General features: G+C 49.9%; 1 protein-coding gene across 2 annotated transcripts in view; it reads right to left on the bottom strand.

Annotated features, from left to right (window-relative positions):
- LOC144152967 (thioredoxin reductase 1, cytoplasmic-like) overlaps positions 1-16,487 on the bottom strand; it is a 33,538-nt gene extending 17,051 nt beyond the window's left edge. The window contains exons 1-2 of one of the 2 annotated variants that reach the window (XM_077684568.1): positions 16,151-16,487; positions 13,361-13,421 (exon numbers count right to left, since the gene is read on the bottom strand). In XM_077684568.1, the coding sequence (XP_077540694.1) occupies positions 13,361-13,421; positions 16,151-16,258 (169 nt within the window). In that variant the 5' untranslated portion in view covers positions 16,259-16,487. Of the gene's footprint in view, positions 1-1,977; positions 2,205-13,360; positions 13,422-16,150 lie in introns of those variants that run through there. The other variant, XM_077684569.1, reaches the window with a different exon arrangement.
- Positions 16,488-25,220: the final 8,733 nt, after the last annotated feature.

The raw sequence follows: 25,220 nt of genomic DNA, 5'->3' as shown, positions 1-25,220 counted from the left end.
GTACATTTGGTCTGTGAGGCTCGCATGTGAAGATGTATAACCTTGAAAGTGGCCTTCACAGCATCACATTAGATGCAACTTAGAATAAAGAAACATTGTGCTCTAGTGAATTAAAGAGTTTATTTTGGGGTTATTGTTAAGGAATTGGATACTGGATAACAACTGATTTAATCAGCTAACTGAACAACAGCTCGCTGGCCTTGCATGTTGTAATATAGTCATAGATGTAAAAGCCAAAGGTGGTACCAGTCAGGTTTTCAAGGGCATGACATTAAGAGACCCTAGAAAAAAAATTGCAAACCATACATGAACCACGCGTGTAATGTTATTTATACAAGATATAATAACATGCCTAGAAGCAATATATTTGGGCACTTCATTGCTTTCAACGAATTGGTAATTTCACAAACTGATCCTACCAACCACTGGCACCTCCACGAATTCCATGACTGCCCGCCAGCCCCAACAGCGAAACACTAACCCCATTTCACAAAATAAACGGCACGATTTTATTTTGTTAGTTGTCAACACCGCTAGAGCATAGGAATGCACGTCTGTATGTTGATTGCTTGCAAAAAGAAAGGCCAAAAAAGACGCGGGCACGAGTAGTGCACAGTGGTGCTCGCCGAGACTAACAAGACGAAAGCAATAGCGGTGATTCGATGTTAAGCGGTACCAGAGAAATTTCAGACCACGAAGAAAACGTCGCGGGCCTTTGCTATCCGTCGCGTACTTCTGGAACAAGCCAACGACCTGCAATACGCGGCGCCGGGCCAGCAGCTGACGGAGGCGATGATGGTGATAGTGACAGACGTGGCGATGATACTGCCGGCGGCGACGACGACGACGACGATGAAGACGCGGAAGAACTGGGCGGGGTGGGCGGTTTTCGCGACATGGTACACTTCGCGCTGGCTGCTCGATTTTACCGCCGGCCGACCCCGGGACCAATCGTCAAGACGCAAGGTGGTGTGAATTGTAGAAAGCGACGGTGAAACGGGACACTGAAGGGCGTCGGCGTGCGGAGCTCGCGAAGTCGCGCACAGAACGTCTTCTTTCACCGCGTAAGAAACCTGACAAAATCGGCGGCTAATCAATTACAAAAAAGAAAGAAAGAAAAAAACGGCAACGAGTTAGAAGCAGGCAAACATGATTTCCCGCGCTAATATAGCTTGCATGCGTGTCTTTGCAAAATTTTGTTGCGCAGCTCTGCAAAAAAAGCCGAGCGTAGCTTTTCGCTCTTTCGCTTATGTTTCGGTCACTCCACGCTAGGCGATCAGCACTCGCAGCTAAGTTAATTAAGGTTAGCTACGCAATGCAAAAGCTCCTAACTGCGCACGCGGGTGCAGAAGTGGGCGGGGTCATTCATGTCTTCCAAATTGTGGTCGACCCAATTGATGCGTCTAATTGCATTTCCGCCAGAAGGTCACAACGTCTAAGAAGTCAATACCGGCCACCATGCAAAGCAAACACAAAACAGCAAAAAAAAAAAAGGAGAACAAAGGCCAGTTAACAACCGCGCGATTTGAAGTCCATCTAAATCAATCTAAAACTTGATAGCAGCACTGCTCAAATTAAAGGACGCGCTGAGACGATCGTTGCAATTGTAATTTTGCAGCGTTTATGTCAAGTAAGGCGTGGAATCCGGTTTAACGAGTAGCTGACGACGAACGTTCAAAAAAAAAAAAAAAAAAAGCCGGAGGATCTGGATTGAGTTGGCAGGCAACAAAATTGAGCTAGTTGGTGTGCGTTCACGTTTCGTTTAGACCACCCAGCAGGGGTGACAATACAGGTTCACACAGCAATCGAATTAAAGTGCAAACGCGATGCAATGCGCGTAGGCACCGAAGATTCCGCGGACGATGGTGTAACGAGCAGGTGGGAACCCCCAGACCTATCTTCTCGACAAACGCTCCCTCATCAGCGCAGCTAAAACCGGCAAGAGGCGTTCCGGGCAGAGGCAACTGCGTGCCGTACCGGCCGTGCCGCGGGAACCGCCGTCCTCGTCGTAAGCACTGTCAACGGCCAAGACCAGGGAGTCGTCGGAGCAGAACGTGGAGGCCGTCGAGGGCGGCGCAATGTCCAGCGCAGACTCGTCCACAGCCACATGGCAGCAGATGGCTGGGTACAGTTTGGGCATGCCAGGACAACCTCCTTGTCCAGGACGGCCGCCGCGGAGGGCCAAGGACCGCGCGGGTCCCGCTGGATCGATCCCCGCTGCATGCAGCACTGCTGTGTGACACCGGCGCCGACGGCTCCGTCCGCCCCGACTCTCGGCGTTGTCCGGGAGACCGGGGCCGCGAGACGGGCGCGTCAAAGGTCTCCGCCCTCGCACCGGAAACTGAACGCGTGTTCCACTGGCCGCACGTCACGGAGCACGGCGCGTCGGAGGCGTGATTGGCACGGGAGCACCGGGAACGACTTTCACTGATGTTGCCGCCGCCTTCGATGGTCGATGAAGACAGCAATGCTGGGCCGTCCGCTGCTAAGTACTTTCGTTGACGAATGATGGTCGATATATCGGGAGGGCAACGTCAGGGCATGTCGTAGTACAGCGTGAGCGCCGGAATAGACACGACTCCCACTGTTCCATGCGCGCGCCACAAACTGTGTCATTCATTTATCATCTTAGTACAAGATGTAGGAGAATCCAGGGGGCGCAAATTTACCAATATCCGTGGAAGTGCAACCATCTGTCCATTTTACGCAAGTCTGCTTCCCCACACGAATACCACGAAAAAACTACGCTAGTAGAGTGCAATGGCGTCTTCATCCTTTCTTGGTCAGTTTCTTGCGCCCTTCGACACGCAGTTTCTAAGACCCGCTCTCCTTTGGATGCCCGGGTTCCAACTGTGGACCCTCCGTCATGGCTGTCATGCAATAGACCGTTAGCGCCGTTACGATCGGCGCTAACCGTCACTGTCGGTGGCACCGTCCCACCGACTTCGTGAATCCTCGTTATCGGAAGGGAAGTAAGTGACATGGAGAGGTCACTTCACGGCATTTGCAACTAACATCAAGACCACCGTAATAGTACTTCAATTGAAGTCCCCGGGGCTCGAGAGCACGAATGACGTCACAACTAGAAACGACAAATTCAGGAAGTGATGCTACTTTTGATATGCAATCTCCGAATACAGCCTGACACGCGCACAGCACCCTCGCAAAAGATTGGCTGCAAAATCTAGAAAGGCATCGACTGAACTTCTACTCGAGTCGACGAAAATTTGAACCAAAATTTTTAACACCGCATTTTTTTCTTTATGCAAATCTAATTATTGTACTATATAATAGCGCTCTTAGTGTAAATGTATCACAAACGCGCTTATTTTGTGTCCTCGAACAACTCTTGCATTTGCGCGTTCAGTTTTATATTTTCGCGCTCGCATTGTCTTTGTAGATGCAAGTCTTGGCAGCATAGAGTTTCATACAATAATAACATGCATGAAATTCTATGCTTGGCAGAGCTTGGAAGTCGCGCAGCACGCACTCGGTCTGTACGGAGCGGCGGCATATACCACCTGCTAGCAAAAGCGTGATGCAGGCCGGTTGGTTCGACATGAGTGCAGTTCGACATTGCATTCAGCCCCTGAAAGCGTTGCTGAAAGCAACGGCACAGGAGTGAATCATCGCTAATGCAACACTTCGTTATGCCTCAATCTTATAGCACGCAAATTGGCAGCAATTACCTGCATTGCTATCGCATTTTCGACACGTTAGAACCAAGACCCAGAGTAATTTTCGTTCTCGCACAGACGAGCAATCACGGTCCATTTCCCACACGCAACCTAGAGTATATAATCAGCGAATACACTCTAATCGGTGTCTTCATCCACCTCCAAACACTCCGCACCACTGGGCTCACGCCCAAATCCTCGTGTTTCAAAGCGCTATCTTCTCATTCAAGAGAACGTGTTGCTGGGCGTGTTGCTTGAGGTCTACAAACATACTGAGTGGCGCAAAACACAACACACACACAAAAAAAAAGACACGGACAGGCGCTACAGCGCCTGTCCGTGTCTTCTTTCTTGTGTGTTGTGTTTTGCGCCACTCAGTATGTTTGTACTTCTCATTCGAGTCCCTAAGCACGTCATTACAAGACCAGTGAATAGTTCATTTCAAGACCTACTTTAGTTCAAGAACTATAATTTAAGACTGCCAGTTCAATACTCATTTAATTTCAGAAGCTGCGCGGCGTAAGAAGGCAGTTCTACCTGCAACACAGCGGTATGAACGGAGATGTACTTCCAAGGCCCTAGCACCTATTGTCTCATTTCTTTGGCCGTCTTCTGCAGGATGTCACGGTGAATTAGACGCGCAGCTTGTGCGAAATAGTTAAAACATTTTGGGAGGTCTTGCAAGCCGAAGGGGGTCTTACATGAGGCGCGCCGCAGTGTAACACTTCCGGTTAACTTCGACGACCTGCAGGGGATTTTTGACGTGCGCCGAAATCTCGCCAGACGGGCGTTTTCGCTTCTCGCCTTTCTCTGAAAAGCAACCAACGCGGCCGCGATCAAACCCGCGTCCTTGGGCTCAGCAGTGCAACGCCTTAGGCATTTATGAAGAAACAAGTAGTTAAAAGGCAATCCCGGAGTGATACTCAGAAAATCCACTCCGCAGAAAGGTTTGTGGAGGGCGCGTCATAAAGTCCTTGAAATACGGAAAGGCGGTTGAGGGAGACGCCTGCACTCTCCTCTCACGTTGACCGCGCAGACGGCGTAATTACGAAACACGAGCGGCTCGACCTTGAATGGGTTGGAAACGGCAAGGGGCGCTTGGCAAGAGAGCACGACGCAGCGCTTGCTCCAACGCAAGCGCACCGGTAACCACACTCTTTATGCGATCCTCACAAGCCCAACGTTTCCAGCTCGAAAAAAAAAAAAAAAAAATCACGGGAGAGCTGGAACTGCAGAAGGTAAATCGGTGTGGTAAATTACAAAATTTTAACAATTCACGTCGTAACGCAGCAGTGGAGTCGTGACAAAAAGGTGCAATAAGACGAGCTGCTTTTCTTTTCTTTTTCTGGCAATGACAACTCATGCCTACATTTATTTTCCCTTCTTCCGCCCTTCAGCCGGGTCCCACTAGATAATCAATATCGCCCCAAACCCTCGCAGACATCCCGCCCGAGTATACCAGCCTTTTATGCACCAGAAAAATCAGCACTAATCAGAATGTTTCCCCTCAGGACATAAAAAGCAAACATCCCGCTACATCGACTCGAAACCAACCCCTGAGAGAAGCCGAATAAGAATCTTGGGCATGGTAATCCAACGCAACAACGGAGCCGACGAAACTTTAAAAAGAGTAGCCAAAACCAGCCAACCAGTCGCCAACCAGCCAAGATTATAAGAACCACCAGAACCCGAACCGGAATGAGAGCAGACACGGTGAGGATTACCCAAGCTTTATTAATCAGCGGAGTAGTGGCCTTCCACATCCTAAAGGGTAACCTCCTCAACAAGATCAATGCGACAATTAGAACAGCATATAAAACAGAACTCGGTCTCCCCATCCACACAGCTAATCAAAAGCTGTGCGATCTCGGAGAGTAACACCTTCGGAGAAATAATGGATGCAGTGACCGCGAACCAGAAAAAAAAAAAAAAAAAACGACTACTCAAAACCCGCACAGGTCGAGCAATCCTATTCAACATTGGCTCTCTGGCAGGAAAAGAATTCTTGAACAGAACGATGAAACGGTCACCAGACCAAAGGAAGGGAATAAAAACACCACCTATACCCAAACACAGGGTCAAAACCCCTCAACAGGGAAAAGAGTAGCAAGAACAAATTTTCCAAGTTCGGAAATCATGTAAACACTGTCTACATTGAAGCAAGTAAGGGGCCACGTGGCTCTTACATTGCAGCAGTTGTCGACTCCAAAGGCTCCCCCATAGACTACGCCACGCTTAAAAGGGCACTGACGTGCTATACTGGTGGCTATCGAATGGGGAGAAGCAAACAACAGGAGCTTAAACATCATCACGGACTCGACAAAAGCATCACTGCCGGGGTAATACCCATTGGCTCCAAACACATCATCCCAAGGGAGCTGAACTGCGTACACGACATTACATGGTGCCCTGCGCACGAAGGCTTGGAAGGAAACGAGAGCGCTCACTCGCTTGCGAGAAGTCTTACCAACCGCAGCGACGAAGCCCACTGCTACGCCCTTCCACCATACGAATGCTACGGAGAACGCCTTAAAAGAAAAAGACTTGAAAGGAGAACGCTGCCCGTTCCTCACAGGGCACTAAACACCCACGATACACAAACACTGAGAAGAATACAAACAAACATGTTCCCACCCAATTCAAGGCTGGCGTTTATGTTTTCAGACAGATTTAGTGAGGACTGTTTTCAATGTAACAAAAAATCCACCCTTTTCCACACCATATAGAACTGTCCAGTTATATGGCAAACCAAGAGCTATACACCTCATTCACTAGAAACGTGGGAGGCCATGGGCCAGCGAGGCCTTAGAAGACCAGCGCCAGCTGATCGAAGGGTCTGGGCCGGGGCACAAGGGGCAATGGAAAATGACTCCACCCAAGTTTCTCCCTTTAATCCCTTCCCCAACCTCAATAAACTTATACTGAACTGTGAAAGACTCTCTCTCTCTCTCTCTCTCTCTCTCAAAAGCTATCGAGAAGTTGATAGGTGTATATATACGCACTAACAGCTTTATGAAATTCGAAGAACGCGGCACTACCCACCAGAGCCATCTTGTGATTTAATGGGCATTACAGAATTTATTTTAATTCGAAAGTTTGCCCTGTGGCATAACTATACACGAGGTCACAGGTACACGAACAAGTTGACTTCGTGTATAAAGTCCGAGAGTTGTCGATATAAATACTAGGGCGGAATTCCCGGTTTTGACTATTTCATGTCCGTTTCGAGCAAGCCCTTATTGGCGGAAAGCAGACGATCAGCTGTGACGCAACACAAGCACGGCGAGACCTCGGTTTCTGCGCACGTCATTGGCCAGAGGCCTCGCAAGCGCACCTACGTCACGACTGAAACGGACTGGAAATGGACACGAAACGGACAAACTCACAATTAAACCCCAGGATATCCCGCGGGCAGTACCAAGACTGCTTTAAGCTATACCCGGACTGAAAATCGAGGCCTAGTAATGATCGTCCACTCGCGTTACGCCTTGTGTAGCGGCTCACTGCGTGTTTCAAGCGCAAGATGACTATTCGTTCCACAGGGGACTACCACAAATATGTCTGGACATACTCGGCACAGCTGTGGCTGTTCCGGAGTCTCGTAAAGGACTAACTAATGTTCGCCATGTATGCTGACGTGAACGTTACACTTCTTACGAGAAGCATTTTTGTTGTTGTTCAGCACTACACAGTTGAAATGCTTGACACGTCCTGTCCTTCGCGGCTCGCTTTCTTTTTCTTTTTTTTTTTTTTTTTTTTTTTGCGCTAGCAAATCTGAAGCAAGGTCCATCAGCAGTTGTATGGAACTAGTAAAACAGCGCCCATGCTAGGTCAAGTTTGCGCATATGCTGCGCTCGGATACGCACTTGCCACGTCACTCCCCGCACATTTACCCGCAGTGCACCGAGAAAGGCCAACCGCGCGTCGAACAAGGGCGCGAGACAGATGCATTGGACAGCGTAACATGCGCGCGCTGAACACGGAAATGAACGCCAAGTTCAGGGCAGCCGACCGAGACAGACAACACAACGACGGCGGCTGCATCCCCCGTCAAGATGTCCCGCGACTCAACGGAGTGTGGCGGACGAATTTAAACGGCGCAAAAGAAGACCCCGCCTGTACCTCTACCCGCGTACGCACTCCACTCTCCCGTGCATGTCCGGAGGATACGGCCCATTTAATAAAATCCATGGGGGGCTTTGAAAGGCGGGACCATGTTTTAACTCGCACCAGAAAAACCGCCGCAACGAAAACGCTAAATGACCCGTGTATGAATGCAGCAGTCCTGGCGTCCCAGAAAACGAGGACCCAACGGGATCGACGTCGGGGAAAGTAGGGCGAAAGCCTCGGCTAGCCTCAGTGGCCGTCCTCGATTTTCATCCGCCCCTTTTCCGGGAAAAAGTAACTTTCCAATGTGCTCACAGAGGATGCGTGACTTCGATGAACGCAGATAAGACAGAAATCGTATTTTAAAAACGAAAAGAAGATAGAAGGGAAAAAAAAAGGGGGGGCCGCGCACTTGCTCGCATCGCTGCGAATGGCTTCGAAAGACGTCACTTGCGACGCTTCTACAGCAGCTGCCACCTCGTCCCATTCACTTCCCTAGTGGGTGGTGGGGCGGTGTTCTCGTTTGCGTCAGTTTTATTGCGACGTACTTCCAGTTGTAGGCGTGCTTAGGGTTGACTTTTGCGCAACTGTTCTTTCAAACACATTTTAAACGACTAAGACTATTTTAAACTATCTTTTATGTGCTTATTGTTCCGCCAGCGAACCAACAAGGCGACGAAAAATCTGCTCCAAATCGTCTGTCCGAGAAGCCGCGGCTCATATTTCCGCCGTGCTCGCAAGGCGTCACATCCGGGTGTTCGCGTTCAGCCAATCAGGGCTTGCTCAAAACGGACACTTTTGAAACGGACACAAAACGGACAAAACGCCAGAATACCACCCCTGTACTGCTCGCAACCGTCCGCCCACTGAGAGCGTCGAATTCACCGCGGCAATCTACGGCGGCCGGCTGAAGAAAAGCGACGATGAGCGTTAGGCCTCGCGATTCCACGCGGCCAGCGAAGGAACAGTAAAGTCCTGCCAAGGCCCCAATTCCCACTGCTGCTTTTCTTCAGCCGGCCGCCATAGAACGCCACGGTGAATTCGACGCGCTCAGTGGGTGGGCAGTTGAAAACAGCGCAGCATCCCTCTCTCCGTCCTCCCTTCAACACTTATCTAAACTCAGCTGCTCTTCCTTCATCTCTCCACCTACCCTTCCTCTCCAAACCACCACCTGCTCCTTTTAACCCTCCACGTTCTCTCTGACCCATGTCCCGTGATCCACCGCTAGTCCCAAGATTGATCCACGCCCATTTAATATTGTTGGTCACCGATGGGTCAGTAGTAATTTGTGGGGCACGGGTTGCTGCTCAGTGACTAGTCGAACGGACAATCAGCGAGCCACCAGTCCGAACAGGTTAATAACCATCTGTAGCAGTGACAGTTATACTCGGGAACAAGTTAAGAACGGCAATAGCTCATGCACGGTATCACTCCGCCTAAGCGACGCACCTGGATGTCAACGGGCGCGCGCGTTTTGAAAGGAGACCGCTATGAATGCGTGATGTCGTCTGCCCTTTTTCACGTAGTTTGTTTGTCGTCGCTGCAGTAGTTTATAAGTCTATAAAGTGCAAAAAACCACTAAAACAGCCCGTGCCATGTTTAAAATATTCCAAGTAACGACCTACTTGCGCCGGGCGGAGTAACATCCGGCTGCGGTGACGAGGCACAGCGGCAACTTCAGTTGCCGTTCTTAAGTTGTAACCGAGTATAATGGCTGATTCAGGTGATGACAGACCGACAGACCAAAATTTTTGCTTTGAGGCAGCCCAAGAAAGACCATTGCCTGCAAAAAACGCATCCGGAAACTAGTGGGCCACATAAGGGGGATTACCGGGCATCCGAATTGCCGACCCGGGAACCATAAAAGCACCTCTACTATATACGGCGAACCGTGGTGAGTACACTTGTTCTGAAAAGGAAACTCGGAGTGGAAAGTGAGGACAACCCCCAACTACCTAAAGAATACAAAAAATATGGCACTGACATTCAGAAACAATCGTTTCATGTAGACATTTCTGAGAAGGGCCCTTGAAAACGGGGAGGGCTCGGCGTAATTCAGGCTACACACAGTTATACCGTACTTACCCGATTCTAACGCGCACCTTTTTTACACAAAAATAGGCCGAAAAATCGCATGCGCGTTAGAATCGGATACGAAACCGAAACTGCCGAAATTTCGTTCCACCCATCGCCATCGCCATCTCAAGATGGCGCCAAAGCTTTTAGCAACAATTTTTCCGATCTAGGTGCCTAGGCTTTTCTTTCAGCGTTCACACAAATCGTCAAATTATTCCACTTGCGTGCTTGATAACAGCAATGGCAACAGCGGCAACGAAGGTGCGCCGCTTCCGCGCCTTACGAGCGGCTCCCACGCGTTCACAACGAGCGGTTGGCTGAAGCGTATGCCTCTGGAGAAGCTCGCGGGATGGGCATGCGAGGCGTGGGCCACGATCCCATCGACCATGGTTAAACGTTCGTTCAGAAGTGTGGCATCGCGAACGCGTTTGACGGCACCAATGACGAGATGTTGCGGTCAGCGGAGAGCGACGAGGAGTGAGATTACTTCGGGAAATAAATCGCCCGTTTCTCTGGCATTCGTTTTTCTTGCTCACAAAGTTCCTTGCGCGTTACAAACGGAGGTGCAAGTTTTTTCGGTTTTTTTTGCCTGGAAAATCGCGTGCGCGTTAGAATCGGGGGCGCGTTAGAATCGGGTAATTACGGTACTCATTCTATTTCAGGCCTATGAGGTGCTTTCTCGATGCACACTGAATTAAATCAAAGCCAACAGTCCACCGTCCTAAATTCCACAATCCACCAAACTGCCAAAGTCCACTTCAACCCAGCCAAATTCAAAAGCCAGCGCCCGCGCTACGAACCCAAAGGAAATGCAGAGCGCCCCGAATGCGATGACAGCGCGATCGAATAGACTCCGGCTTCATAACGCGAGGAACCGAGGTTCCTTTCTGACCACGGGAAGCGTTTGTTTTTACCACGAAAGTCTTTTATGCCGGGATACACAAAGATTTGACTGACGTCATACCGTCAGGAAATGACGCCAGTACTACGAAGCAAGCGGCCTGCGAAGGATGCACCCCTGCACATAGGGCTTTCTTGCGGGGAAGCAACCTTTAGCACTAAAGATCACGTTATACTTTGGGTTGTTCGTTTTCGGGTTTTATATTTTAGCACGAAAGTGTTTTATGCCGGGATACAGCAAGATTTCACTGACGTCATATCCGTCACGAAAATGACGCCAGTACACCTTTTCAGAAGCGACCCGCCAGCAGGACGTCGCTCGCCAAGCACACCCACAAGACAGCCGCCGACCCGCCAATCACACTCAGCTGCACATTTCACTTTCGTGTTTTACCGATTCTGATGACAGAGGAATTAACCAGTTTTTTTTTTTATTTAGGCGCGCACTCAACACCTGCTCATGGGTTCCTTGTCTCCTCGCCACTTTCCCTCACACTCATTGGCCTAGCATTTTCCCCCTCTCCATTTCGCCGATCGATGATGATAGCTTCGCACGGACAGCTTCGCACGTTCCGCACGGACAGAGCTCAAGCTTAAACAGCTCTACTGTTAAAAAAGAAAAGTAACCACTGCGGGTTTCAAGGTCGGGGTGCCTAAGGGGTGTGCAACTGTTGCTCCCAGCAACTGATCTACGAGCCTGTGAGCCAGGCAAGATAACGAGACAATGAACGCGTGAGGCAAGGCTTCATCACAACGGCCAGCAACAACTGCGAGGGCCGCGCAGGGAACCTTGGGAAGATTTCGCTAGCAGAGAGCAGTGCGACTTGCAACATACGGTTCGTGTGCACAAACAAACCCCGCCGAGCGGCCGTCAGGGTTCATTTGAGGGCGCAAAACATCCTGTTCTAGTACGCTCCCTTATTTGCCCTGCTCCGCGCTTCGTAGCAAACGCGTCCACCAACTCGGCCAAGCAATACTGCCAGTGCCCGCTGCAACGAATGACGCATCTAAAACCTGCTTCCTACGGAGTCTCACTGCGCGCTGCATCGAGGCTCCCTACTGCGTCCTTTTCTCTCCGTGACTCAAAACGGTCCCCGACGGAAGGGGTTCCGTAAAAAGTCGTCCCTAATCCGGAATTTGAAGCTTTGTCCATTTCAAGTGCATTTCAAAGTCAGGTGTCCATTTCGAGCGAGCCATGGTTGGCTGAAAGCAGACGACTGGGTGTGACGCAGCGACGGTCGCCGGTCTTTGTGCCTGTCATTGGTCGGAGGGGGCCTAAGTCACAGCTACGTCGCGATTGAAGTGGACGCGAAACTGAAGTTTCCGAAACGGACACAACTCGAAAGGAAAAGGGGGGAGGGGCTTGGTTGCCGGTTTTGTGGGGAACGGAAGTCATTCCGCTGTGACCCGTTTTTGAGCAAGGGAGAAATAAAGGCTTAGATAATTCCGCCCCTTCCCCGAATGAGGTATACAACTTTGCCTGAGCCAAAATATCGCCACGGCGGCAATTGGAATATCAAATACGCCAAATTTAACGAAACCCGAATATAAACTAGGCGACGATAACTAGCAAAAAAAGGTGGCAATGCCTCGAGGAACTTTCCGGCGCCAGCCGATTCAGGCCACAGGGCGGCATGTACGGATTGCATCATAAAAAAGAAAACGCTCGTTATACAGGATTACGGACTTCCAACTGTAAATAATTTTGGAAGTACGGCTCTATGGGAAGTTAAAATTCTGCAGAAACTAGCGGCAGGCTAAGCATGTCAGTGTGGATATATAGTAACAGCGCTGCACTACCACAATCGGAAGGAAATTCCAGAAACATCGGGTCGCCGGTTCCCTATTTGGAAGACCGAGTTCAAGCGTGTTCTCGCCGGACTGCGTAATAGACGTTTGGTCCCCGTACTAACTGCCTGTTTTCTGTCTGTTCAACCAGGTACGTCATTAAAATTTTCGTTAGTTCCAAGGCTATAAATTTCCAGCCGTCCATTACACGTTAAATCCTCAGCTGCTCGTCACATCCCATTTCATTCTGTATTGCAAGACGGAACTGCGCCAAGGTCGTTACGAATGGTCCATGTATAGCAAAACTATGGTACAATTCAGGCCTTGCCACAAGAAAAACAGAAAACATGCGTAGACATCATACGCGCTCAAGAAACGGCCTTCAATGATAAAATAACGTCCCTCTTGGTCATGTCGCGTCATGCCCGGTTCACGGGAAGTGGGGTCGTCTAACGGCCTGCACCCTTTCGCGCGCTTGTTAAATGACCACAACGTTCATCTTAAGCGCACAAAAAACACACGGACACCGAAGACAGAGACAAGCGCTTGTCTTTGTCTTCTGTATCCGTGGGTTTTTTGTGCGCTTAAGATGAAAGTTGTGGAATACCAACTAGCCCGAACGCAAGCCCTTCTAAGGACCACGTTTCCTTTTTGAACGATAAAATTGAGAACACCAGTTTTGTAGAACGTGGGCACTGGGACCGCGGGAGCTATAAAAAATCACTGGGAAAGAATACAAAAAAAGAAAGGAGACTGGCTACAAGCTTGCACCCTACGGATCAGGCATCGCTGTCGATAGGACATCTCCTCACCTTCCTCGTCAACTTCGATGGCCAGGTAAGGCTCGTTGAGGCTGCTGAAGATTTCCTTCGTCTGCAAAGTGAGTAAAAACATGGATCCATGACATGCCACTCTGAAATCGGCGCGCCTAAAATTGGGCACTTTTTTCCCGGGGTGCTTTTTTTTGTGTGTGTTTCCGACAGAAGCCTGCCGAAGCAGGCTCGCGCAGTTGCTTCCTCGCATCAACTGGGTGAAATACAACTCTCCGCGGGGCCCCTTGTGCTTCCCTGACGCCTTGCGCGGCCTCCAAACAGAAAGGCAGTGGTGCCAAAAAGCGCAGCTGCGGTCGCTTTGCCATCGTTGCACTATCCTCGGGCCTCTAAAAACCAATTTACGAGGCACTGAGGTTAAGGCAGCCGTTAATTAACGCCTGCGACCTGAAGTGGCGCGCTTAACGACACGCAGGTGGCCTTGAAAACGACAAAGTGCGCCTTAACTCGGAAGCGAAATTCAAGCGCTTGCACAGAAATTATTACATAACGAGTACGAGAATCTACGTTTTGTGTACAGGCTGGAGGAAAATTGTGCTTCGGTTCGGTAAGTGAAACAGAAACGGTCACAGCTGGAATTAAGACGCCGCATTAAAATTAAGGAAGCAACGAATACAGAATACAACTTTGTTCAATTGGAAAACTAGCCTTTGGTTATTTATTGAGCTTTACTCCAGCCACAAACGACGTCAGTTTTAATCGAAACAACACGATAAATATTGAAAAACTCCTGAATTTCGCGCTACAGTGATATATCATGGCCCAGCAGTAAAAAGATAGCTACCAGTGTTAACTGCACGTTAGCCGTCACGTGATACGACCAAACGGACCTAGAGGACCCACTGCAATCGCCCTGTCGTGTTTCTTGGCGGTGGCTTAGTTCTGCGGCCGCCAATCGCATAAACAAGATTCTGTGACGCCATTATTGCGTGCTTCTCAAATCTAAATTTTGTTTGGTAACTGTGTCTGCTTCACTTACAAGAGTCGTGGAGACAAAATACAAGTATGGCTTCAGTAACGCCACAGAGAAATCTCCGGAAATTGGCACCGGAGTCGCCACTGCTTCGTGCTTTCTTTAATGTCTCGATTGTTTGTAGTTCGCGACAAAACTGGTGACAAAGCAGTCGTTTAATTGAGGCGAAGCTTGTATTTTGTCTTCATGGCCCGCTTAGTTAAGCAGACACAGTTAACGTGATTGTCACGCACTAGACAATTTATATTTGAAAAGCACGCAGTAATGACTTTTGTTGCAACTTCACTATGACTCAATGTAGCTCATTACCACAGATTTAGCTGTTGAACTGTTCCCATGAAACACCAAAACGTGCGAACTTCCTGCACACCCCCTATTTTCTTTCTTTTTCCCCCAAAGAACTTGCAGCTGCTTTATTGCCTCTGCACAAACCGAAATTAAGAAAGGGTAACAATTAAGTAGGGCCTTACAGCACAAATTTCAATGAAATCTCGAAATTCGAGTGTCCGAACTCATATCCGCATTTCTAGAATTCCACACAACGCTGTGAAGCGTTGCGTTCTGATAAGACGTTTCCTTGATAACGCAGGGTTTCAGGCGCGGACTTGTGGTTCAGCCAGCCTTCCGTAGTTCGTTTATTTTGAAACGCACGAGATCCTTATTAAACGGATTTGATTTGGATGAATTTAACGTGTTTTCTAGCCGCATTTAAAAGCAGGAACAAATCTTCGCGTTTCATACAACCGATACCGCCGATACTCTAATGGAGCTGCCTGTGGTCACGTGCGTTGTGCGCAATAAGAAATGCGGAACAAGCGCACAGATATCAGAGGTCTCCAGATCGACCACGGCCTGAGCGATTCGTCTGTGGTGGCCTTTTCCTAATCACGGTAGTGCAGTGCAACCGATGCACGGTTGAATAAATGATGCCAGGCGGGCCGGATCCGCCTACTTAATGGAAGATCTGACAGGCCGGCCGCTAGTCCAGGTGAAAGGCGACTGGTTTCGTCATCGACCGGGAACGCAGAACGACGTCGGCTTCGATTTCGTCAAGCACACTTCTACTGCCTCTACCGACACCCTTTTCGCTTTTGCCCCACGCTTTCACTTCCCCTTCTCGGAAGCCGAGGCTGCCGCGTCAAGTCAGGATTTCCCGCGTGCCAAGCCCTGCGACTCCTCGGTGTCCTTGAAAGACCCGTTCTTCGCAAAGAAACACTTTGTGGTATTGTTCATGTTGAACTCGCTGCGTAGACTACACGGCCCACGCGAGCTCATATAAAAACTATTCCGAACACAGCAATTCGAGATTACGGACAAGTGTGCATTTTGATCGTGTGGGACCACGGACACAACGCAGCTGCGAAACGCTAGCTGCTTATACAGCCGGAATGTCAACATCCGCAACAGTTGCTCACGTACATTGTATGCGGAAACTAGAACGCAAAATGTGCCTCGTCATAAACAGGATAGCCTGAAATTTCAAGCTGGCGTAAAATATCTAGAAGCTTCGGAAGACCGGCTGAATCGACGTGAAAATTGACGAAGTAAATAGGCAAACTGAAGTAAAGTGAAATCGACCCAAAGTAAGAAAAATCAAACAACGTATCTGCAATTGTACCATCTGTAGACAACGAACCCCCACAGAATTTATAAACGAGCGAGTATGAATGCCATGGTCTTGATCATCGACGAATAAAAAACTTCACCGGGTAGCTGCGACTTCACATCCGCCAGCTTGAAAGTAAAGTATCTGACAAGAATGGTTACAGTTGTCGAAGGTAGAAGCAAAGAGCGCTTACCTGCGCACATGCCGGGTCTCCGGACGCGCTGAAAATCACTACTTTGTTGCCTTTGATAATCTTCTCGATGGTGTCTCTTGCGTCGGTGCCATTGTGAATAGGAGGCATCGTGCTTTCTACGAGTGTATTTCACAAACGACGGTTGTCTACGAGCCTAGCCACGGCCGGTGAGTGCTGACATCCTAGCGTGAGAACTAGGTGCGAATGAATGAAATTCCCCCACACACTCTGCCCGCGAAATTAAAGTTGCCCAGGCGCGAACGAGCGCGCGCAAACCACGTTTCTGAGCCGACGGAGAAGACGGCTCGTGAACAAGTACGCCCCGTTGCCAGTTGCGCTGCAATCTTTCGCGGAGCCGCATACGAGTGTGGCGCCACCTGGAGAGATAGCGCGAAAACGTTTTGCTGCTTACGCCTAGGGAAATAACGCGCGAAAAACTCAAATGCTGCCTTCACGTCACCCACGCCTTCCCGCGTGAACTTACGGCATATCTCGAAGAGAGATGACTGTTCAGCCCAGTTAGTTCATTGGAGGGAGAAAACCTGCCCTATACGGGGTGATAACTCGCTGCCCACGACCTTCTCAACACACAAAGCCCTGGCTACGCCAGTAATTTCGATTATCTAAAGATATTAAAGCTTTTTGCGTTAGGGAAACAAGTGAGAACGATGAAAAGTGTAAATGTGAAATAGATGAACAAAGGCCCAAATAACGGTTGTGCGGGCATGCTACGCAATCTCTATGCCTGTACCACTTTCGAAGAGGGGCACACAAATATCCTTCCAAAGCCGCGGCGCCGTCTATTGCGATTTTCCTAATTCGGCGATCTTCGTATGATGACATGGCGAATTAGGCGTTGGACGGCTTTGTTGATAACCGTGAGGCATCCACTGTACTGCAGACGGTTTGCGAAATTATCTGTAGTTTGCTGCGCGAAAAAATGGTATTCAGTCACGCGCACACTTCCACATAGCTTTCATCTTGATTTTCCAGCACTTCCGACCAGTCACATTACGCAGTTCAAGAATATAACGCAGCGAAGAAATAGTAACCAGCAAATAATGCTCCTCGTCGTCAAGTCCTGTAGAAAGGCAATGAAATTTTGTCACCGTTACACGTACGACATCGAGGTTGTTACACATGCTAGCGCCGAGCATATATGTTACCGGGTTTCAGTGTATGTTCTCATTAGAGCTACGAAAATTGTCTTGTCTAGTGGCTCTATTCTTACCTTCCTGGCTGGCTGGTTTCTTTTTCAGGCGCTCGCTGACGTTCCTGGACTAAAAAATAAACGCTCTTTTGCAGATAAGCCCCAAAGGAAGCACGCGTGCCGGCTTGATTTCGAAGCACTGTTCACTGCTCAGTAAAATTAAAGGGGCCCTGAAAGGCGTTTTGAGCACACTAAATGAACTATCGCAATCGTTAGATTGGGTCGTCAACGTCATCTGTGCCAAGTATTACTCTTTTACGCGCAGCGGAAAGCTCACACTTTTGTTGCAAAGTTTGTCGCTTTTTTCTCACCCTTTCCTTCGTGTTTTTGGACGCCGCCATCTTCACATGTCTACATCATCGATTCCCAGATGTTCGTCATGAGCTAGACATCCTGCTATTGGGCGGCTTTTTCACGCACTTCCGGCAAAGAGATGAGTCGTCTGCTCAGCGTCGGCTCGCCGGCTGATCTGCCGGCGGAGTGCCGGAGTGCTTGGACATTTTACGACAAACGAAACAAGTGTAAACAAACGTTTAACCGTTTGTATTAAATGCAGCACGGCCATAACACGACATGGATATTCCCTTACCTGAGTACGTTCCGTAAAGAAAGCGTTGAAGCCCCGTGGCACTTCTTTCGTGCAATCGCAGAGAACGCCCTGAGCCGAATGCCCGGGTTTGACGCATACATTTTATTCTACTTCAAAACAATCCAGAGATGGGTTTCGAACGAACACAACGTCACAACATGCGTTGCAAGTCTGAACCGCGATTGAAAGACGATGGGTTGCCTCCTCCTGCCCGTCGTAACTTCGGCACTCACCTCGCGCGCGGTTTGCGGGGACGAACAGCAAGTCACTTAACTCCGGCGCACAAGCCGAGATGGCTTTTAGCCACGCACACTGCACATACCCCATGCGAAGTTGAGTCGTACGTCGCTCGAGAAAGATAACCCAGACCATGGGAAGCACTATCCACCCGCAGAAGCACAACGTCGCATTGCATCGCGAAACAAAGACGTCCACAACACACACACACCATCGCCTCCTGTAATGTCAAACGCATCTCGCACTTCCCAATGGGAGTGGGTGGTACGCCTGCAGTGCCCACATGTCGCGAGGTGGGGCCCCGAGCTGAACCGGGAACACGCAACTGTAACTGAGTTCTACAGTGGTTTGTGCCTTGTTGTCAAGGCAACCGATGTTTGAGATTCTCAAAGAAGTGGCGCTCGCTCCAGCGCTAGAAAGCTCAGAGCCGCGGTGGAGCATGCTTTGCCAACGTTGCCGCTCTCCACCACGCGTCGCCCCAAGCTGAACTGGTCTCAGGGACCTTAAACTGGTCACATGGTTGAAGGGTTTTGTGCACGGGTTCTGTATCGATTTAAAATGTCTTTTTCACATGCCGCCGGCAGGAATTACGACCGCCGCAAAATAAGACCCGGCACCAGCGGGGCCACATCTGATACGGCACTTTTTGGATAAACAGTGTCGGTGCATCAAAGGGAACGAGCGCACGATCTTCCCCGTACGGCTGCGAGTTCGCCGCCGATAAAAAGTCACGTGCCACCGATAGCACCTGCACCAACGAACACCGCGAAAGGGCAAGGCCAGGCCGCCGCACACATGCGGCCAGATTTTTCGTTCGGTTTTCCAGCCTTGAGCGAAGTGCGGGATTCATGGTGTCAACAAAGCTTGCCCGTAGCAGACGACGTAGCAGCGCAATAGCGGAAGTACGTCACCGCTGCGGAGCGCAGCATCATGGGAGGCAAAGCTTGCGCGCCGTCAACAGCGGAGAGTAATGCTGCGTTCCAATTCGCAGACAGCTTGGAAGACAGTCTACGAAGCAGTCTAACTAGACGTCTAAAGGAATGAAATTGGAACGGCGCCTCGGTCGCAAACGCAACACCAGCGCAGACGACCAGCAGACGACAGCGTCGTTGCAGACATGTTGAGATGAGCAAGCCTCAAGTTTCGTAACTAATATTACCGTTGTTATTACAAACGTTACGTAATTTAAAAACTAGGCAAAGTCACCTTCATGACTAGTAAATTTTACTAAATATTTAAATAAAGGAACAAGTGCTTTTCGTTCAACATAAAATCGCAAAAAGGTGGCGCTGGCGTCGCTTTTCAGTTTAGACAGGAAGGTAGCCTGCATCGTTGCTGACTTCGATGCTGTCTCCTCGAAGCAGTCTTCGTTGACTGCTTCGTTCGAATTGGAACGGGGCTTAACATGGCGTACTGTCCGCGAAGACGGCAACGAAGCTGTCTAAACGGTAAATTGGAACGCACCCTAAGTCGAAAGGAGGAGGAAACGCGGAGCGACGATAATGCGCGGTTTTTGATTTACGATTTCTCAGCTAATACTCACCGCTTTAACAAAATTCTTGCGGGAGGAGATTGCAAATACATTGCTTTATTTGGGTACATGTACATCCATGCATCGGCGGAAGGTATTTCAGGACCCCTTTAAGCCAGCTGTGAAATGCTGCATAAGATTTCACAGCTGGCTTAATTTTACTACTCGCCACCAGCCAGTCTGTGAGACGAAGATAAAAACACGCCGTTACAGCTGTGTCATACGTCTGGTTGCGCGCGGAATGAACAGCTGGTTTTGAGGTTATTGAACAGGGATATGAAAGTGACCTACATTACGAAACCGAAAAAAAAAAAAGCGATAAGAGATGCCATGGCGCGGTAATGTGCAGAACCTTCACTAAAAATGTTTAGTACAATCTTTGGAGGGCCACGTTTTAAAACGCCACTTTCCTCCCATTCCAAGAAAGCATTTGGCATAGATTATAAGTGAGAAAAAGCATACTCTTGAAGACATCGACAAGACCAGCACATCGATAAAAGGCTGCTGCTACAACGCGAACGAGCTTGACCTTCAAACGGGTGGCCGCATGTACGACAACCTCCTGCATTCTGTTGCTTTCCAGGCCGCAGCGATTGTTTTTCTCACGGCTGCAGAAAAGCAAAAGCGCCAATGTGTCGAGATTTTGGTAGTTTATAAATTGGCGTTCCACTACGACAGGACCCATTGACCAGGACTGCGGGTGACCAGATTAAATGATCACCTAGATTCAGTGATCAGTTCTGTTTCTGGTGCTATGATGTCAATGGCTGCAAAACTGATGTTGCCTTATCCAGTGGCGCAAATCCAGAAAAAACACAAGGGGGACACACAATCTGCATTGGCCGCCATTTTGCTTTTATAAGTAGGTTTTAAGAAATATTCCGCGCAAAGGGGGGGTGTCTGGACCTCACTGAGCTCCTCCTACCCCCATGATTTACGGCACTGGCCTATTTACTTTTTTTATTTACTACACCCCCGTGCACTAATTGTAATGCCTGATAGGCTGCGTGTATTGCGTAAATACTCTATACACTCCAAATGTACAACGTCCTGAAGCTCTTGAGGGCATTGCCTTCGTTCACATCACAAGGAGTGTCACGATTCATTGCGCCTGTACCCTGTGCGCGCGTGCTAAAAGTTAGTGTAGTGAAGTGAAGTTATCCTGTGCTTTGCCGGAAAGCCCGCCTTCCTCGTACGTGTTACTATACATGCGCCCGCCGCGCGGGGCCTGCCGGTGGTAGGGTGACCATATTCCTGGGGGTAGAAAATGGGACACACCAGGGGAGTGGGGTGTGGATGGGGGCGCAAAAAGCACAAAAGGTTTATATTTTGAGAAAAGAACTGAATAAAATTACTCATTAAAAATCGTTGCGGTTTTACTAAGCACTCACGCAGGACCAGACGCGTAGCCAGGAATATTTTTCGGGGGTGGGGGGGCGCGGTCGACCAAAAGATGGGACGGGGAAATATGTAGGCAAGGCTTCTTGCGCGTTGTTTGCCCCCCCCCCCCCCTCCCCCCCCTCCCCCCCCTCCCCCCCCTCCCCCCCCCCCCCCCCGCTGGCTACGCCCCTGCTCAGGATGAGGCAACACCACTTACAGCTCAATTACGTCCATTCATTTTGAAGGTTCTTCGTTGGTGTATTTTGCGGGAGGCTGATTTTTGTTTTTAAGTATATTATACCGCAAGATTTGGTTGTAAAAATCTTCGAACTACGGAAATTTCAGCCACTCAAGCAACTGCACGCAATGTGGACAGCAGAAAACGAGACCTCTTGGATGTCCACGTGGACTTCACAACGGGAAAAAACGCGCCGTGGTTCCAGGAAAACACAGGGCCAGTTTCACGAAGCGGACAATCTCGGCGGAGCATACAGCCTCTGTTGCCATCTCTTTAAAAACCCAGACACCGACATACCGGCCGGAAGAGCTCCAATGTTCCAGTTTTTTAAGTGCGAATGCACTTTATAAGCGACCCCGAACCTTCCGCCGTCCGCATAGCAACAGCTGCGGGTGCGCGCGCTTTTCGTCTTCCTTAGCAACGGGGGGAGATGGGCGCGCGCTGCCTGGCCGCTGACATGGCACATACCCACGTGGGAGATTGGCCAGGAATAAGTGCGAATGCACTTCTTAAGCGAGCCTGAACCGTCGCGCTCGCATAGCGCCTCCTCTCCCCCCTCGCCTACTCTCCTAAAGCCCCTTTACTACTCTCCAGCTCGCAACACCCTCTCTCGGCGCGCCAGCCAGGCCACTACACTATATAAAAAAAAATCAGCATCCGGCGTCAGGTTTCGATCTGCGGCCGCAGCGCGACGCTCTACCGACTAAGCCACGGACGCGACGTTGATATCAGTGTTAGTAACGCGCCTTATATCTTTAACGCATTCAAACTACGTCGTCAGCGGCGTGCGTTGGCGACTCAGCGGCGTTATAGCGGCTTGATAACTGCGTGGTGTACACGTGATACTACAAACCCGCTAGTTCTGCATTCTCTCACGTGACTGCGCCTCCTCTCCCTTCACTCCGGTCGGCGCTTCGCAGCTGCGGTGCGCTGCGGTGCGGTGCGCTCCTCCTCTCGAACATACACGTTAATTCACCAAGATTTCCGCAGAGGGACAAACGAGGCGTGTTAAGCCGAACGTGATCACGAGGGGGTGTTAATGTAACTAACGGGCAAAATGCCACCAAACTTCAACAAACTCCCCCTCATAGCATCACCCCGTGCTTCGCACTTCCTCATACTCCCCTTCGGGGAAATGCGGGGGAATTTTTTTCCAACGCTTTGTTTAAAGGATTCCACCGGTGAAACAATGACCCTTCAAATCCTTCAACTGTTTTAGCTCAAGAAATGACAGGAATTAATCGAGGCTGCTTTTAATTTCCTGCCATTCTGGCATTTCTCGTAGCAGTACCCACTTTGACCTCGCAGTATCTCCATATCTTGGCATCTGCCCAGATATTCTATACAGGCTTCACGTCGCACACGTGCAGTTTTATGAAACCACATTCTTTGAAGAGGAACGGATTCGACAAAGAACGATGCTGTCACACTCTGTTGATCTCAGAAACGTACTCATTGCGAAGATCCCTGTTGAATATGCAAGTATAGTAAAACAAACGCGAGTAAGTTTTTTTTTTCGATATTTTTTTTAAAGTGCAGTGTTGTAAACCGAAATAATACATCTGTGCTCTTCATCGGGCGATGAAGGGGCTGTAGCCATATACATAGCGAGAGAGGGAAAGAGGAAACGTTTATTGAAACAACAGGGACGGGGTAGTGGAGAAATGATTGATTCCTCTGTCATAGGAATCAGTAAAACACGAAATTGAAATGTGCAGCGATATCTGCAGCTGAGCATGATTTGCGCAACGGCGGATGTCTTGTGGTAAGACGTCACTCTGCTTGGTGAGCGGCGTCCTGCTGGCGGGTCGCTCGGGCAAACGTGTACTGGTGTCATCTCCGTGACGGATATGACGTCAGTGAAGTCTTGGTGTAGCCCAGAATAAACCACTTAATTAACGTACTCCTTAGTACTTAAAGTTGCTTCCCCGCAAGAAGACTCTGTGTGCAGGGGTGCACCCTTTACAGGCCGCTTGCTACGTTGTACTGGCGTCACTTCCATGACTGATATGATGTCAGCGAAATCTTGGTGTATCCCGGAATAAAACACTTTCGTGTTAAAAGAGTTAGGAGCTGCGGGTGGCTATCCTAGTCCGGTAGGCCGACAACAGAAAAATATTTCTTCACGCGCGTCTCCACGAGAGAAGAAGCGCTCGTGGGCAAAATCAGATTTAAATTTTATTTTCTTTATGAATATTTTAAAGTACTTTTTTTAAGTTGTAAAACGTACTTGCAGCAAGTCGGCACATTTTCGTTTTTCTTCAAGTCGCTTGGCGCGAATTTCGAAACTATGCACTCTAGCGAAGACGGGACATATTGTGTTTCGGAACAAAAGACGGGACGGCAGCGGACCTCAACAACAGGATCTCTTGTCCGCGGTGGAAGAAGAGACTCCACCGCGTTCTCGTCCCCATAGCTGGCGGTGACTCGTGTAGCGGCAGCTGCAAAAATACAAAACAAACTGTTCTAGCGGAGACATGTAGTAGTAGTAGTAGTAGTGCCACTTTATTTTACATAGGGTTCAGGGTAGGGGGGTGGCGGGGGCCGCCCAGGGTTCTGTCCGTGACGGTTTCTTGCGTTGCGAGGTCAGAGCTCCCCAGAGCCTGCTCCCAGTGAGAGGAGGAGGGGAAGGGGGGGGGGGGGAAGGGGTCGCGCAGAAACTCACAGAGGGAGTGGAATAGTGTGTCCAGCGCGCCACATGAGGTGCAGTGAGGGGAGGCGAATTGGTGTGGGTGGGTGTGCACAAGGAGAGTGCGGTGTGGGAAAGTGTGGGTTTGTAAGAGCCGCCACATGTGCGCTGCCGGCGGAGTGAGTGAAGGTTGCGGGGAGGTAGGTTCCTGCGGAGGAGGCGGTAATGTTGAGCTATGTCCCTCCCTGTACGTGAGTAGGTTCGAGTGGGACATTTCGGGGATGTAGGCGTAAAAGAAACCGGGATATCAATGCTCGGGCGTGTTGGTGTTCCGTCTCATTAAAACCTACGCCGGTGTGGGCCGGAGTCCACAGCAGCATCACGGGGTGGGCAGGGGGATTCTGAAGAAGAATTTTGAGGGCAGATACGTGAATGACTCCCTTTGTGTAATTTCGCAGGACAGTTTGGGAGTCAGATAAAATAGGTATAGGGTAGGTAATTGAGTAAGGGCAAATGCAATGGCCGCCTCTTCCGCAGTTACCGAAGAGGTGGTGGTGACTGTAGCTGAGACCTGAGGGATTGTTGGACAAGCGCTTACTACAGCGAGTGCGAAGGCTGGACGGGATGGGTAGGCCGCTGCGCCTATACGTAGAGCGTGTGCTCAGGGGGAGGGTAGCGGGAGAGGTGTGCTTGGGCTCGGGCTAGACGGCGTCCGCGGTGGTAGGCTGGATGCATATTTCGCGGGATCGGATTTATGTGGAGACGCGCGAAGAAGCCGGGGGATGTGAGCTGTAGGGTCTAGTAGAAGCGGGGGGTTGGCATGAATTCGATCGAGGATCTGCCGACCAGCCGGGGTCTGGAAAAGGCACGTGAGCTGGGACAGCTGCGATGGGCTTCGATTAGTTCGTCTATGGTATACCAAGCTCGAAGAGTCGTTGGGTGGGTGCGTGTGGGGGCAGTAGCAGCACGGAGCGATAGGCTCTTCGAAGTAAGGCATCGAGGGAGGTGCGTTGAGAGGGGGTGAGCTGTGCGTATGGGTGAGCAAAAACGGTTCACCAGGAAGCACGGCACAAGTCGCAGCCGTTCTAATTCCGTTAGTCCATGTTTCCTAGACGCGATGCGACCATAGTTTGGTGGTGCGAGTGCGCAAGACATGTATAGCAGGGATTCATACGCCCCCTCGCAACACCCCCCTACCACCCCCCAAAAAGGGTTTGGACAGCCCCCCCCCCCCCCCCCCCTCCTCCTGAGATCAG

Source organism: Haemaphysalis longicornis, unplaced genomic scaffold, assembly GCF_048455015.1.
Source record: "Haemaphysalis longicornis isolate Haplotype H1 unplaced genomic scaffold, Haemaphysalis longicornis Haplotype H1 scaffold_9, whole genome shotgun sequence".
Classification (NCBI taxonomy): Eukaryota; Metazoa; Arthropoda; class Arachnida; order Ixodida; family Ixodidae; genus Haemaphysalis; species Haemaphysalis longicornis.
The sequence above is the reverse complement of the archived record's forward strand: the minus strand, read 5'-3'. Positions and strand labels throughout refer to the sequence as shown.